Source organism: Phaenicophaeus curvirostris, chromosome 2 (genome assembly GCF_032191515.1).
Source record: "Phaenicophaeus curvirostris isolate KB17595 chromosome 2, BPBGC_Pcur_1.0, whole genome shotgun sequence".
In the NCBI taxonomy this organism is placed as follows: Eukaryota; Metazoa; Chordata; class Aves; order Cuculiformes; family Cuculidae; genus Phaenicophaeus; species Phaenicophaeus curvirostris.
In genome coordinates, this window is record NC_091393.1 from 120,076,456 (window position 1) to 120,092,967 (window position 16,512).

A 16,512-nucleotide genomic window follows, 5' to 3' on the forward strand; every position below is an offset into this window, starting at 1 on the left:
TGCTGTCATGATTGCTATGTTACTGCTTACATTTGCAATAATATTTTGTTTTTCCCAAAGGTTTAACATCCTACAGGAAAGCCTTATCAAACTTGTGGAAGCTTGTAATGACCAGTCTCACAATATGGACCGCTGGCTCAGTAAACTGGAAGCCTCCAACTGGCTGACTCATATCAAGGAGATACTAACTGCAGCTTGTCTAGCTGCTCAGTGTATTGACAGGTAAGACTTTTTTGGAAAACCTCGAGTTCCCCATTAATGAGCAATCTGTAATCAAGGAAATACCTGTATTTCCACTTTAAGTATTAGCAACTGCCCACCATGAGCTAGATTGCTTGTGCCCATGCAAGATAGTAATTCATCATGCTTAAGGAATTTTCCTCCAGTAAGTCATGCTTGCATTTTTAGAAGTACAAGCCTGAGAGAGGCAATATTGACTAAGAATAGGTATTAGATCATCTAGTTAAGGTCTATTCCTATATCTGATGCAACCAATCTAATTTGGATAGTTTTATTGAAGGTTTAGGTTAGAATGTGCTCATCTGAAATGCTGCTTGGTAGCCTAGTAAAGTGAGAACAGTCTTAAAAAAAAAGTCCTTTTGTTTCAGCTGAAAGTTTCCATTATACCACCTCACTTCTAGAGATTAAAGCAACGGCTTTACCTTATTTCCCCTAGGAATTGGTCCAGTGCTTTTTCCTGTTGAATTTTTATCCACGTAGCCCTATCTAAGCAATCCTGTTACATCCCTTACAACTGCTTGTGGCCTCTTAACGTGACATTTCTTTAATAAATACTGCTGACTTGTCTCACTTGTCCTCAGACCTCAGGCTGGAGAGCAAAATCTAGCTGTCAGGTGCCAGGGTTTGTAAGATCATATGCAGACGTCTAAGTGTGAGTTCTTTGTGGCTTTGAGAGGAGAAAGCCCTTCCCAAGACTCGGGGAAAGCCTACATTTTCACAACTGCTAAGGAATATGTTATACATTCACACAAGGAGGATGAAATGTATGTCTCTTAAATCCTTCCAGGGATGGTGACTCCACTACTGCCCTGGGCAGCCTGTTCCAATCCTTGACAACTGCTTTAGTAATGAAATTTTTCCTTATATCCAACCTGAACCTCCCCTAGTGCAACTTGAGACCATTTCCTTTCATCTTCTTGCTTGTTACTTGGGAGAAGAGACCAACACCCACCTCGTTACAACCTCCTTTCAGGCAGTTGTAGACAGTCATAAGGTCTCCCCTCAGCCTCCTCTTGTGCAGACTAAACAACCCCACTTCCACTGCAGCTGCTCCTTCTAAGACTTGTGCTCCAGACCCTTCCACCTGGGCATGCCTGGGCTCACGTTCAGCTACCGTCGAGCAGCACTCCCAGGTTCTTTTCACCCAGGCAGCTTTCCAGCCAATTTTCGCCAAGCCTGTAGCATTGCATGGGGTTGTTGTGGCCCAGGTGCAGGACGGGATGCTGAGCCTTGCTGAACCCCATACAGTTGGCCTCAGCCCATCAATCCAGCCTGTCCAGATGGCATTCATTTGATCATTCCATTTGAGCTGCTGTGCTTTTAAAAAGCACTGACAGTGCCTTTTTAGTTTTTGACTGTGCCAGGAAAGGATTGCTCTTGATCAATAGTTTTCTCTGTAATTCCTTCCCGCATGTGTATAATGAGAAAGGTCAGTGATGAAACTCTTCTGGCTTGCTGGGGCAATTTCATCATTTTTAACCTCAGCTTTGCTTGTTCTGTTTACCTGGAGCTGTGTCAGGCCAGCTCAGCACTGGTGCCTGACCTGCTTCCTTGAGAACTTGGAGTTCATAGCTGAGCTGACAGGGGTGGTTTGGTTATATTAGGCTTGGTAAGGGAATGGCTGAGATTTTCCAGCATCTCCATTCCATGCAGATCCATTCCAGGATCTTTAAGATCTGGGGCCTGAAAGATAAAAGGTGTTATCCTGGTGAGTCCCACTCCGGGAAGTGCATAGGCTTGCAGTTAGCCTTTGCAGTTGTGCTTGGCTGTTAAGCAGCCTCTTTCTCTGCACTGTCTAGGGGAGAAAGAGAAAGTATTGGAAGATGACCTACATCATAGAGGCACAGAGTTTGTTTTAAGCGTAGGACTGTAGACAAAGATGATGCAATGCTTAAGGTACAGCTTTTGATGCTTTTTCACTTCAAAAAGCAAGTAATATCTGCAGAGTTGCTTGCTTGCTAGAATGATCTTTCTTACCCACACTTTGCTGCTTGCTTGGGATCTCTGCATGGAAACAAATACAACCTGCAGTTAGCTCCCTTTCTGGGTGTAAGGATGTTGGCAGAAGTGAGATATTGCATCATTGTGTGGGAGGAGTTAGGGGACTAAATGCCAATTAATACCATCCAGTCCTTCCTTCAGGAGCATGTGGATGAGATTCTGATGTTGTGTTCATGCACAGCCTAGGATGGAGAAGAGAGCAGGGAATCAGCTGCCCTGGACAGTCCCCACTTGGACTGTGGGGAGTGACAGCACATGGGCACCAAGCAATGTACAAAACCTTTCTGCCCCAAACCCTCTGAGCTCCCTCAGCTCCTCAGGTTGTTTTGCTGATTCACTTGTGCTGGCTGGTGAGTGAGAACCCTTTGTGCTTGGCTCCTTGACAAGCTTCCTTGCTCAGCACACTAACTCTTCTGCCTTTGTGGAGGCCAAGCTCTGCCATTTCTTTCCTTATTGGCTTACTTCTGTTGCAGTAAATGCCAGCTGAGACCCAAATACAATTAAACCCAAGCTTGGGCAAGAAACTCATAGTATTGTTTTGAAGAGCATCTAGGGGGATGATCTCTCCATTGCAGTGTTATGGGAATAGTTCAGAGTACTTAGCAAAACAATAAATGATACAAGCAAATTTTGAGATGCATTTCTGTGCTATTACTCAAAGAAGCACCAATTCAGAAAAGAGTGAGAATGACAGAAGAGATCTCACTGCATCTTCCATCTGAATTTCCAGAATGCTTAGCAAGAAACTAAGGCTTAAGTGATGCAGAGTTCTGGTTAGTGCTGGTGAGGGTCTAGGTGGAGAAGGTGGTCTGCTTCCATGTGGGGTGGGGCAGGAAGAAGGAGAGAAGAGCCGGAAAAACCTCAGCACACTCAGGGCGGCAACGCTGGGATATAATGGCATCCACTGGGCTGCAGAAATCCTTAGGAGGTGTCCTGCTTATTCACACTCATATTCCTTTCCACCTTTCTCACAGGGAAGGTGCATCAGTGTTGGTCCATGGGACTGAAGGAACTGATTCAACACTCCAGGTAACTTCTCTGGCACAGATTATCTTGGATCCAAGGTGCAGGACCATACGTGGCTTTGAATCTCTTGTTGTGAGGGAGTGGTTACAGGTAAGAAATGTCTATGGACCAAACAGCAGTCTGTTCCAGTGACATTTGTATTGAGAAATAGCCTGAGAGGCAGCAAAGAGCTTGGGAACTGCCTGTTTTGTGTGCTCAGGGTGAACATCTCTTTAGAGAAAGCTGTTCAAACTAAACCACAAAACCTTAGAATCATGGAATGGTTTTGGTTGAAAGAGGCCTTAAAGATCATCTAGTTCCAACCTTTTTACCATGGGCAGGGACACCTTCCATTAGGCCAGGTTGCTCAAAGCCTCATCTAACCTGGCCTTCCAGGGACGGGGCATCCACAGCTTCTCTGAGCAACCCATTTGAGTGCCTCACCACCAGAGAGCTGTGCTCTTTATATGCTTTCAGCTAATGTCCTCAGCCTGATCCTTCAGTGCACCTATGCCAGTTTGTTCTTGGCTACTTACATAGCATGAAAAATGCAGCAAAGTTGCTCATGGTTGCTAGCAGTTTGTTACTGGATGCCTGACATAACTACAGTTGTAGAAAAAAGTAGTAACAGCATAGTTACACGGACAGAACTAGTGCTGAAGACTTTTTGCTATGTATGCTCACATCCCATTGCTTTGTTTGTGATGCTTTCTCTGTTTTTTATGTGTAGGCTGGTCACCCTTTTCAGCAGCGCTGTGCCCAGTCGGCCTATTCAAACAGCAAGCAGAAATGGGAAGCCCCAGTGTTTCTCCTCTTTTTGGACTGTGTGTGGCAAATCCTTCGTCAGTTCCCTTGCTCTTTTGAATTCAACGAACAGTTTCTCATCATGCTCTTTGAACATGCTTACGCTTCACAGTTTGGGACTTTCCTGGGAAACAATGAAAATGAAAGGTTGGTGAGGATGCTTCCTTTCAGCCTTTTAAGTATTGGGCTGCATCTGACAAAAAAAAAATCTCCTGGTTTGAAAAAGGGTGAGGGTGCTCTTGTGGTCTCCCCTAGCACGGGTGAGCTTCTCTTATTGCAGTTATGTTGTCTGCTGCAATGCTAGGAAGTGTGTCCCACTTACAGGTGGGGGTGGGGACAGTAACTAAAGAAATTTGTAGCTTGATTAGGGAGTTGAATTAGTCTTCTCCAAGTGCAAGCTAATACGTTAGACTGTTTTTTCTTTTTTCCTGTGTGTCCCTGAAAAACCTCCACACATCACCAGTTTATATAGTGTTTTAGAAAGAAACTCTTTCTTTAAGAGAACAAACAGCTAGAATTCAACAGTGATGTGTCATAAATGTGGGAAGCAAGCTTGTCCACGCAGGCCTGGAGAAGGAGGTCAGGGCAGGTAGAAGCCAAGCTGGAAAGTCTTGTTCTTGCTTTAGCTGTCAGGTAAGAACGTGACTTTGTAGCCTGTGGTCACAACACCCCCAGGAAAGGAAAGGTCTGCTTTTTGCATCGTCTGTTAACTGCTGGAAGTTGGAAACATGGAAGAGTTTATTTCAGAAGAGTCTGGCTCACAGCTACAACTTGGCAAAAGCTTTGATTGCCAATTCACGTTTCTTCAAGTCATGGGTTACAGCTGGAGGGGTTTTTAGTCCTTCTGTTAAAGTTGTACCACTGCATGGCCCAAAAGACATAACCCAACCAGGATGCTCCGTAGACAAGCAATCTGCACTGTCTGAGGTTCTCAGGAAATGCTGCAAGCTCTCAGGTGGATGCTTGTGCAACTTTGCAAGGGAGCAGCCAGGACTGTATTCTGCTGGAGTCTACCTTGTCAGGTAACAATAGGCCTGTGCTGAGCTTGCTTACAAGCTTGTTGGCATTTTAAGGTACCTGAGCAGACCAACACCAAGCTTCTGAATCCTTGCCTTGGTTATATGCTGTGCTGTACCAGTGGGGCAGCTCTGGGCATGCCCCGAATAGGGGAGTAGCAAGCAGGGTGGAGCTCTGGAAGATTAGAGCCTCCCATGGCACGTGATAGCTGCCGGAGAGGTTTAGTTTCTTGTTTTGAACTTGATAGCTCTGTTCTCAGTACTCCTGTCTCCAGTAAGACCATTGTCTGATGGTCTCCTGCTTAACTGAAGGCCACTGAATGAGTAGAAGGGAAAAATAGAACCAATATTACAGAAAAGGAAGGTAATTTAAGGCTTCCTGTAAACCTTTCTGCCCTTAAAGTAATCTTTGATTAGAAGGGACTCTTCTGCAGGACTGCCGAACTGGTCATCTGCAAAATCAAGTTAGACTTGAAGCCAGTAAGTTGAAATTTGAAAGAGTATTGAATTTTACGTGTAATAACCTGCCTGTCATATCTGAGTGTGTCAGCCTGCGAGCACAGAAAATGTTTGTCTGATATTAAGCTTGTGCTGCCTGAAGCACTCACAGGGATGGCAAATGTCCTGCCAGGGTGGCAGTTCAATTTGCTAGTGCAAGCAGAATGAGGTTTACCGAAGTCTAAGGAGTAGAGACCCTTATGTAACTCTTAGAGATGGGTTTGACCCAGGAAAACTGCAGTTTTCTCTGTGCCCTGATGCTTCCTGCCACCAGAGGGACCTCATTAGACATTCCTGTCGCACAATTCCAGCAATAACTCTCTGCTTTAATGTGCTCTGAGAATTGTACTGCGATCCTCCCTTCATGCAAACTGACCACACCTTCCAGCTCTATCTTAACACAGGAGTTCAGTCCCTTTTGAAACTTGGCAGTCAAACCATTTTTGGGATGAGACTTGACTCTTCATCTGGACAGAAGGCAACTTGCTTCCACCCAGCTTATAAATATTTCCCTATCTTTTCTTCTAAATTAATTGTAATCGGCTAGGTTGGGTAAATTGCTCTAAATTTATACCCTGTTCCATGTTGGTGAGAAATATTTAAAGGATTAGCCTGAATTGTCTGGGATAGTAGCACATGAGAAAGCTTGTGTCATTCTACTATGCAGAATCCTGGCAAAACCAAACAAGTCTTAACAGTATAAAAGCAAAAGCTAACTTGTCCCTATGGGTTTATTAGGTCTAAACTGAAGCTGCCACAAAAGACTATGTCCCTGTGGTCCTGGGTGAACAGGTCTGAAGAGCTGAGCAAATTCCAGAATCCTCTTTATGAGGCCAACAGCCTTGTCATCTGGCCCTCCGTTGCCCCGCAGAGCCTGCAGCTCTGGGAAGGTAAGCCAGGCTTGCTTTTCAGTTACAGACAATGTATATTTTGTGACTACTTCTTAAGCATTCGCTCCTGTCGTCTCTGCTCTCTGCTTAGTTTGTCTCAGCTGATGGTGATCTCACTCCCTTTGAAATCAGTTCCAAAATATTTTTGGCATGTACCATCCCCAGAGGCATATAATACTTTCTCCTTCTAAGGTCTGGTGACACGCTGCTTGCTGCCAGGGAGCCTTCCTAGTACCATTGAACTACTTAGTACAGTATTTCTGCAGTGATACAACATAATCTATGGATGTTGGGCAGGCCTTAGGCTTCTTTGCTGTATCAACCAAGATGTCTTTCACCATTACTGACCATGTTGGCCAGGATAATCTGTGCAGTAGGTTCTCTGCTGCAGAAACTTTCTCAGTCCCATGTACACTGGAGATTTAATTACAGTGAAGCAAGCAGGCTGTCATAGTAGGGTGGATGCTGAATGTGGTCTGATCAATATACAAGGGGAAAAAGAAATAAAAGCTCTTAATTTTTTTTCTTATTAGCCTTGTTTAAAAGAATGGTGAACTCTGAGAAGAGGGTCAGTATTTCTAAATGCTGTTTAGGGGGGACTGTAAGGAAAAAATGTGTAAACTGTATGCACATTACTTGAGAGCTGGTGAGCAACGTTTCCTTCTCATAACAAGAAACCCTTCTGACTTGTGCTGCCTCTGTGCTTTCAGGTGTCTTTCTTCGGTGGAACAGGCCTTCCAAGTTCCTAGATGAAGCCCATGAAGAAATGATCAACATTATAAAATACAACAAGGAACTTCAGGCAAAGGTTAATGCATTGAGGCGGCAGCTGGCGGAGATGGAAACAGATGATAGGATGCAGGAAAACCTGTGAGCTGGCAGGGCTTTGCCTCGGGTCTTTCCAGTCCTCTTTACGTTAAAGACTGAACATGGAAAGTGCATGTGTGGCAGAGCCCTCTGGGCACAGCTGACCCCCAGTCCTCCCACTGCTGAAACCTTCACACTATGTACCTCCCTGCTTTTTGGGAGGGTTTTTTGTTTTGTTTACAGAAGATGTACTCAACTGGGCGTAAGTGTCCTCTCTTGGCAGCTTTTCTGTCTCAAAATTCTCTAGTGTCAGCAGAAGCTGGAACTCTTACCTCCACTCAACTGTATGGATGACCAGGATGGGCCGAGAGATGTGATGTTTCAGACTTATTTTGGACTTTTGTCTGGTTTTGTTGAACTCTCTAAACACTTGGCAGGATCAAAACACAAAGTTATGTATAGACAGGTAAAGGCATTTTGTCTGAAGCACCTTTTCTCTCTTCAAGAGTAAGTAAGGCAGCTTAGGGCTTTAGTTTCCTAGAAAACCTAGAAAATGGTATAATCCAACGCCAGGTTCTACCAGTCTGTATGATCCTCTCCATACCCTTCACATCTGAAACTTGAGTTCTTGTGTAAAGCATTGGCTTGGGAGTAGTTAAGTTAAATACCAAACCAGAACAAAAAATATCAGTGCAATAGAGAACTGAAGTAGGGATTCTGCTGCTAATGTTTAAGCCATGGCCTTTAGGTGGAATTCTTCCTCATGGAGAAGTATCTCCTAAGGAAAAACAACCTTTCTTTTTATTTTTTTTTTTATTCTGCCTGGAAAACAAAAAGGTTAAGGAGTTGGTGGAGGTGTTCACTTGTGGAGCAGTGGCTCAGAGCTGTCCTTTTAACTAGAGCCAAGCTGCCCTCTTGAACCTTTGGCCTGCACTGGCTGCTTTTGTACATTTGATCAGCCTCGCAGCATTCCTAGAGAGCAAGAGCAGCACTTAACCTACAGCTCAACAAAATGCTTTTGCTCCACCTGGTGTGCTTTCTCTTCTCGCATTCTCACTATGTATTTTGTGAAACATTAAAGGCAGAAGTCGGAAGCTGAGGTGATCTAACATGTCAGGTAGCTGCTGCAGATTAAGAGGCCATCACACTACAGAAATGCTAATAGTTTAGATCGTTTGTAGCTGCTAAAACTGCTTAAAGACTTTAGGGATAAGCTTTTTCCCAAGAAGCCTTGTATTCTGTACCTGATCTTTGTGTTTCTATGGCTGCAATTTGCTCTTTTTTTTCTTTTTTTTTTTTTCCACAAAATCAGAGGTTTTGCTAGAATTTTGTTTTTAAACAGGCAGATAAGAGAGTGTGAAATATTAACTCACCTAGACACTTGTTCAGCTTGAATCCATTCATAGCTATACGTAACTGAGAAGACTTAAATTAACAACAGTGCATGTGGCTGGGATTATCTTAAAAGGTGCTTGCTGTTAGCCTGTTTCTACTGAAATAAATGGAGCTGTGTTAGGTCATTGTTGATCTTTGGAAACTGTTGAGCTTCCATGACACTTTATTCTGTTTTGGAATGAAGCTGCCTTTATTTAAAAGTCACTTCACGTAAAGAAAGATAGACAATGGAGAGTCTCCAGTTGTCATAGAAGTATCTGGAAAGTAATTTTCTGCAAAAGTCATATCATCGCTAAATATGTTCTGTAACCAAAGAAACATTATAACTTTATGCGATAGTGATTAAGTGTTATCTCAACACTTTTTACTTCAGTCCTTATTTTCTTCTTGACTAACCTAAACTTAGTTCTAAAGTCATGTGGCTTAAAAAAATAAAAAGATCTCCTTTAAACCATTATTCACATAAAGGAGAAGAATAATTCCTTCTTCTTGTAATACCCATTTCTTTTTGGGTTTGGAGAGCAACAGTCCTATTGACTACATCAAGTCTGACATAGAGAACACTTTTTAGGGTGTTTAGCGATCTTTACTGAGTAACAGGGGAGGCACAAGTTGACCATGCTTTCCACTCACCTCCCAGCCATGGCTTCTGGAGTTGCCTTCTGGGTAGATTGCAAATGCAAGCCCTTAAAATTATTGTTCACCCTTTAAAATTATGTCTATGGGATCTGCACCTGCCTGGAGGTTGTATCCCTATCCAATTCAGAATTCATTCTGCTCCTTTACATTTGAAATATGTAAGTGCCAGCCAGCTGGGAAGGACTCAGAAGGCACTATTTTCCCCATAATAGATGATACATAAAACACTCTTAAAGGTTATGCAATTTCCTAACATAGTAATTATATATTGAGCTAAATAATAGAGAAGCAAAGAGGGTTTTTTTGATCTAATTGCCTGGCTGCTGTTGTCTCATACAAACTGCAGGCATCTGAGGAAATTGGGTAACCAGCTGTGACAGCTAACAAAAGGCAGAAAATGCTCTCTGAGCTGGCATTTCATCCTCGGCTTATGTTTCAGGATTGAATCCTCACCCACGGGCTGTGTGCTTGCCTTGGCTTAGTGTGGATCACAGCTTTCATGTGGAAACATTAATGTTGTTCTGAGCAGCCACAGCACTTTCTTCCCTGATTCCTCTGCATCACCTTGTATTCACAGCAAACATCAGGAGCTGGAGACTCTAGTTAACCTGCAACTAATCACCTTCAGGAGATGCTGCCTGGAGCAGCCCTGCAAGGTATTGCATGTGATGGGGTTGAGACAAGGTGTGTGGACCCTCGCAGGTCCTCCTGGGAGAAGAGGGTTCACAGACTAGTGTCAGGCTGTTTGCACGTTGCTCTTTTCATTCCCCATGATTCACAGGCTCCAGTCTGGTGGCTACTGGTGTGATACACGGTGGAGCACTCCAGCTCTTCGCTTACCTGCATGTCCATTGTATTTATTCACATATTTAATGTTAGTGAGCAGCTTGCTTCCTCTTAGAGGGGGATGTCTGCAGGATTCTGCCCCGTGAAGTCACCGACACCCTGTCTTTAGATTACCTGCATCTCCCTGAGCTGTAAGCACCGTGGTAGTGCCCAGCTCCATCTCTTCAGTCTGACACTGCCTTACACTCTTGCCAACACCCCTGCTTCTGCTCTTTTGCACATTGCTATTTGTGTGATAAGCTGCACACTGAGGGCCCCCTCCCCCAAACTCTGGGGTCAATCAATGTGGACACTGCCATTTACCAAAAAAAAAAAAAAAGGAACCAACTTGCACAGTTTTCATAAGGGAATATGTACCTTCAACTTTTTGATTGTATTGATTTAATTCTTGAATGTGGTGACTGGTTTAAGTGCGCTATTGTCCATGTTGCATATAAGAAATTGCACTGTACAGCATATTGGCGCCTAACGTACGCTTCGCTAACGCCTTGGAAAGTTCTATCCCGTGTGGGCTCCTGTATGATGGAAAATGTCTATCCTAGCACTCCTTTTTCTGACTGTGCCACTGACCAGCACTGCGTGATGTGTGCTGTGTATCTGTTAACTAGTGCAAACGCGATGAGTGCACTTCTGTCTAAACATCTGGAATTGTTAATTGGACTTGGCTGCTGCATCGGTCTTAATTTTTTTAAAATGAAATAAGTAACAGAGCTGGGAGTTGTGTGTTATTGTTAGATGTATGCTGTATGTGTACAGAATCCCGGCTGCTGCGGGTTTCAATATATTGCAAAAGAAAGGAACAAATTGAGAAAAACGGTCATGGCTCAAATTGCTCAGCCATTTGGAGGGGGGAAAAAGCAGGTACAAAGTGGCTGTAAACTTTGCTGTAGATATGTTGAGAACACAGTAGAAATGTCTGTTCAAATTAAAACCTTGAAGACTCTGAAAAATTCCTTAATTACAGTGGTTAATTTTCTTTACTAGCCTTGCCTTCACTTGCCATTGGAAGGATGTGTGTGTGTGTGTGTGACTTGGGTGTGAGTTCTTGACTGAAACTTCTGTCCTTTCCAGCTCACGCGTGTTTTCTCCTACAGCTGAACACAGTCTGTGGTGGTGGAAGAGGATTTTGTGCTGCAGGACAGCATGAGACGGATAAGGTTGAGACCCTGTGTCTGTGCATCGTTTGCAGAGCTTTGCCCCTATTGATCGTTCTTTTAACACCAGCTCTGCATGTGATGGATAAACAATTCATAGAATCATAGAATGGTTTGGATCTGAAGGGATCTTAAAGATCATCCAGTTCCAATTCCCCTGCCATGGGCAGAGACATTTTTAACTGCTCAGAGCCCCATCCAACCTGACTTTGAACACCTCCAGGAATGGGACATCCACAACTTCTCTGGGGAACCTGTGCCAGGGCCTCACCACCCTCGCAGGAAAACATTTCTCTCTCTATCTAACCTAAATCTGTCCTCTTTCATATTAAAACTGTTACCCCTTGTCTTATCACTGAGCTCCCTGGTAAAGAGCCCCTCCCCAGCTTTGCTGTGGGCGGTTATGTTCCTACAAGCTTCATGAGAAGCAGCAGCCTGGCAGGGAAACCCCTTAACCCCTATAGACGTCCACAACTTCACCTCTTTGAATATTGGGTTCATCTGGCTGGTGGTGACTGCAGCATCCAAATCCCAGTGTCTTGCATATGCTCACGTGCTGTGGCACAAATAGATCTTAAAGAAGCTTAAACTCCACAGATCGAGACAGCTGGCGTTTCTTGTTTGAGAACCCAAGTGCTTTTGTTTAGTGTCATTTTTTGGCTCTCTTTCACGCTGCCAGTTTTTCCCTCAAGCAGTGAACGAAAACAATAAGGATCTACCATTGTGCCTTAAGTTTAAGTAACTCAAAATGCTGAACTGTTGAGTTGCTCACAGTTTTTCCTGCTGTGTAAATGTCAAGACAAGCCTGTGGCATTTGTCTTTCAGAGCTGGAGAGAATAATCCTTTGATATCCTGTTACAAGAGTGTTGCTTGTGGCTTTACATCACTTTATCTGATGCTGCAGGTCACGCTGATGCATGGTTTACTCTTAAAAGCTCTAAATCTGCTGACTCAAAACCTTAAAGTACTGGCAGACAAGCCGGCTGCTACACAGAACAGAAGAAAACTTGTTTCTCATGTAAATATTGGGGGTCTTGGATAATTTTTTGTTGCTTATCTAGTAAGCAAAACTTTTGCTTGGGATAAAATAACTGGGGGGAGGCGGGCACAAAGTTGCTTTTGAGTTCCTGTGGGAATTCACCAGGCTGGTCGCATGAATTAAGTGTTTGCTCCTGCTGCTTTTTAGGGAAAAAGTGCTTCTGTACTTGTTTACAAAAAATGAGTTGAAGCTTTTTCTTCTTTATATTGCAATTTACCTTTTTGCCAGTCTTTAGCTCCATGGATTGTGGCTGCACAGGTAAGGCATCCTGCCCCAAACGCTGAAGGCTTTGTTGTTGCTGTGCAGTGTTGGGAGGGCTGTAGCATAAAATCATAGAATGGTTTGTGTTGGAAAAGACCTTAAAGATCACTCAGTTCCAACACTGCTGACACGGGCAGGAACACCTCCCACTGGATCAGGTTGCTCAAAGCCTCATCCAATCTCTCCTTTAACACCTCCAGGTACAGGACGTCCACAACTCTGGGCAACCTGTTCCAGTGCCTCACCACCCTCACAGGAAATCTTTTCTTCCTACTCTCTAAACTGAATCTCCCCTCTTTCAGCTTAAAACCATTCTGCCTTGTCCTATCCCTGATAAAGAGTCCCTTCTCAGCTTTGCTGTAGGCTCTTTAGGTACTCGAAGGCTTCTAAGGTCTCCCCAGAGTCTTCTTTAGGCTGAACAACCCCAACTCCCTCAGCCTGTCCTTGGTACGAGAGGTGCTCCAGCCCTCACATTACCTCCATGACCTCCTCTAGACTCGCTTTAACAGCTCCATGTCCTTCCTGTGCTGAGGACTCCAGACCTGAATGCAGGGCTGCAGGGGAGGTCTCACAAAAGCAGAGCAGAGGGGCAGAATCCCCTCCCTCACCCTGCTGGTCCCGCTGCTTTTGATGCAGCCCAGGATAAGGTTGGATTTCTGGGCTGCAAGCACACATTACCAGCTCATGTTGAGCTTCTCATCCACCACCACACCTCTTTTCCCTGAAGACTTGATGACATTGCTGCCAGAGTGAAAACGATTGTTTCTTATTTAATCAGGTGTTTCAAGGAGAAAATAGCAATTTTGAGTACAGTGGGCTAAGTACAGGACTCAGGTTTCTACAGTCCCATAGGTGTGGGAAGTTGGCAGGGAGAAAGTGTGCCTTGCTGGGAAAAAGGTCTTTCTTTTCACCTATCTTATATAGGACACTTGCGCAACATCAAATACACAAAATTATTCTGGCTGAATTGCCAGCAGTTGGCAGGGCTGTCATTTCACAATGGGGAAGACTTTGGCAGTGCTGAATTAGAATGATCCTGTTCTGCTCCGCCTCTTTTTTTCCCTCCTCATTTGTGCTGGTCCAGCCATTCGTGATTCTGCATGGGACACCGGATTGAAAAAACTGGTAAGGAAAAGTAACCCAACCAAAAGTGAAAAGCTCTGATGCCTGAGTCAGCATTTGTGTTAATTAGTAAAGGTGAAAACCCATGTGGCTCAATAAGCTGTCATCTAAGGCTCTGTTGCTGCAACTGCATCCTCCTGTAGACTGGAAAGATGATTCATTTATTTCTTTTATTTAGGTACAGGAGTGGAGTTTGGGAGACTGAAGTTGTGGTCCTGCCACTGCCACAGGTTGCTGGTATCATCTCGAGCGTGTTATTGCATCTGCACCTTGGCCAAAGAAGTGCGCTTTCTGGGTGAGTTCAGGTAAGATTCCCTGTGCTCATGTGCCTCGTGTGTGTTTACTGCTTGAGACAGAGACTACTTGGATATTTTACAGCTTTGCAGATTCTAGGCACCAAGCAGGGTCTAATGTATCTAGAAAGCTGCCTGGAGGAGAGGGACCTGGGGGTGTTGGTTGACAGCCGACTGAATATGAGCCAGCAGTGTGCCCAGGTGGCCAAGAAGGCCAATGGCATCTTGGCTTGGATCAGAAACGGCGTGACCAGCAGGTCCAGGGAGGTTATCCTCCCTCCGTACTCGGCACTGGTGAGACCGTTCCTCGAATCCTGTGTTCAGTTCTGGGCCCCTCACCACAAGAAGGATGTTGAGGCTCTGGAGAGAGTCCAGAGAAGAGCAACAAAGCTGGTGAGGGGGCTGGAGAACAGGCCTTATGAGAAGTGGCTGAGAGAGCTGGGGGTGTTTAGCCTGGAGAAGAGGCGGCTGAAGGGAGACCTCATTGCTCTCTACAACTACCTGAAAGGAGGTTGTAGAGAGGAGGGTGCTGGCCTCTTCTCCCAAGTGACAGGGGACAGGACAAGAGGGAATGGCCTCAAGCTCCACCAGGGGAGGTTTAGGCTAGACGTTAGGAAAAAATTCTTTACAGAAAGGGTCATTGGGCACTGGCAGAGGCTGCCCAGGGAGGGGGTTGGGTCACCTTCCCTGGAGGTGTTTAAGGCACGGGTGGACGAGGTGCTGAGGGATATGGTTTAGTGTTTGGTAGGAACGGTTGGACTCGGTGATCCGGTGGGTCTCTTCCAACCTGGTTATTCTGTGATTCTGTGATTCTGTATCGAGCATGTTGTGGAGCCGAGGTGGAACTAAAAGGGGGGAAGAGAGGAAATGCCTCAATCCTTGCCCACTGCTAACATTACATAAAGCCATGCACTTAAAGTCTGCACGACTGTCAATTGGACTAAAAATAACTGTCTATGGAAACACAAGACTCGTGCCCACGGAGCGTGGTACCGTGCAGAGCAGCCAACACCTGAGCAACATGATCCAATGGAAGGTGTTCCTGCCCATGGTGCAAGGGATTGGAACTGAATGATCTTTAAAGTCCTTTACTACCCAAACCATTCTATGATTTTATCGTCTCCATGGCAAGAGCTGTGTTGTGTCTCCAAGTGTACTGAAAGGCCAGGGAGAGCTCCTTTCACTCAGCTGTCTCAGCACAGTGAGTTGTGAGAACGGTCTGGAGATTCAGCAAGACGGCAGGAAGGAAGCAGGAATGAGTTCATGAAAACCCTGTGAATAGGAGAGAGTGGGAGGGAGATTAAGCCTGAGGCACTGGGAGAAGCTGTTGTGGGAGGCTTTGAACAAGATGAGCTGCTTCTGGATGCCACACGGAAAAGGGGAGGGTGGCTGCATGTAGCAGAGTGGTGAGCACTCTTGGAGCCATCATCTCCATAGCTTCATGCTGCTTGCAAGAGGATGATGAATAGTTCTTGTCTGCTGCTGGAGACCCTCGACAGCAGAAGTAATTCCCAGCAGTGCTGGTGCCCACCCTGGCCCTCCTGGCAGTGCTACACACAATTCCCAGCCTTAACACACTCTGTGTGCAAGATGCTCTAGATTTTGCCTGGGACTTTGTTTTAGTGATCTGCTGTTCCTAGTAGAAGGGAATGGTCTGTATGGTGTCATTGCCTGGGCTTGTGTTGTACCTGAGTGAGAGTGTGTTAAAATTGTTGTTGGTTTGGAACCATTTTAGGGGGGAAGAGAAGAAATAGGATTAACTAATGAAGAATCAGATCCTTTAGGGGTTGGCTGCGTATACTGAATCATAGAATCATAGAATAACCAGGTTGGAAGAGACCCACCGGATCATCGAGTCCAACCATTCCTATCAAACACTAAACCATGTCCCTTAGGACCTCGTCCACCCGTCCCTTAAACACCTCCAGGGAAGGTGACTCAACCCCCTCCCTGGGCAGCCTGTTCCAGTGCCCAATGACCCTTTCTGTGAAGAACTTTTTCCTAATGTCCAGCCTAAATCTCCCCTGGCGGAGCTTGAGGCCATACTGCTCTCCATATCAGGAGCATCTTTAATTCTGTAACAGGATGGCACCTCCTGTATGAGCGAGGAAGACAGAGAGCTATGCAATGAGGATCAAGCTGTCTCCTTTCTTGAGTTAAAATAAACCTTTTGCCTCTCCCTCTCTCCAGCTCCCTGGATTTCTTTCTGATGCAGCTGTTGCCTTAACAGCTGGCCCTTTCCTATCATCATGGCCTTGAGAGGCTGAGCAGCTTGTTGGAACATGTCCTGCTCTCTTCTCCTTGGCTCTTTTAATTTGCATTTCCAATATTCCTCCATTAGCGTGTTTCTAAACTTAAAACTGGTTTTTCTTGTTTGCAGTCTCAGACATGGATTTATTTCTTTTTACAAAACCCACAAATCCTTAGAGTCTTGATACCATGAAAAATATGAACTATACAAACTTCTCGGTAGATTATAAATCACCCTCTGTCCCTGGAGCA

The 16,512-nt window shown here is 44.9% G+C and overlaps 1 protein-coding gene across 1 annotated transcript in view; it reads left to right on the forward strand.

Moving 5' to 3' along the window:
- Positions 1-11,099, forward strand: part of MTMR9 (myotubularin related protein 9) — a 29,011-nt gene extending 17,912 nt beyond the window's left edge. The window contains exons 6-10 of the mRNA XM_069850668.1: positions 61-222; positions 3,216-3,357; positions 3,977-4,197; positions 6,303-6,454; positions 7,165-11,099. Of these exons, the coding sequence (XP_069706769.1) occupies positions 61-222; positions 3,216-3,357; positions 3,977-4,197; positions 6,303-6,454; positions 7,165-7,328 (841 nt within the window). The 3' untranslated portion in view covers positions 7,329-11,099. The remainder of the gene's footprint in view (positions 1-60; positions 223-3,215; positions 3,358-3,976; positions 4,198-6,302; positions 6,455-7,164) is intronic.
- Positions 11,100-16,512: the final 5,413 nt, after the last annotated feature.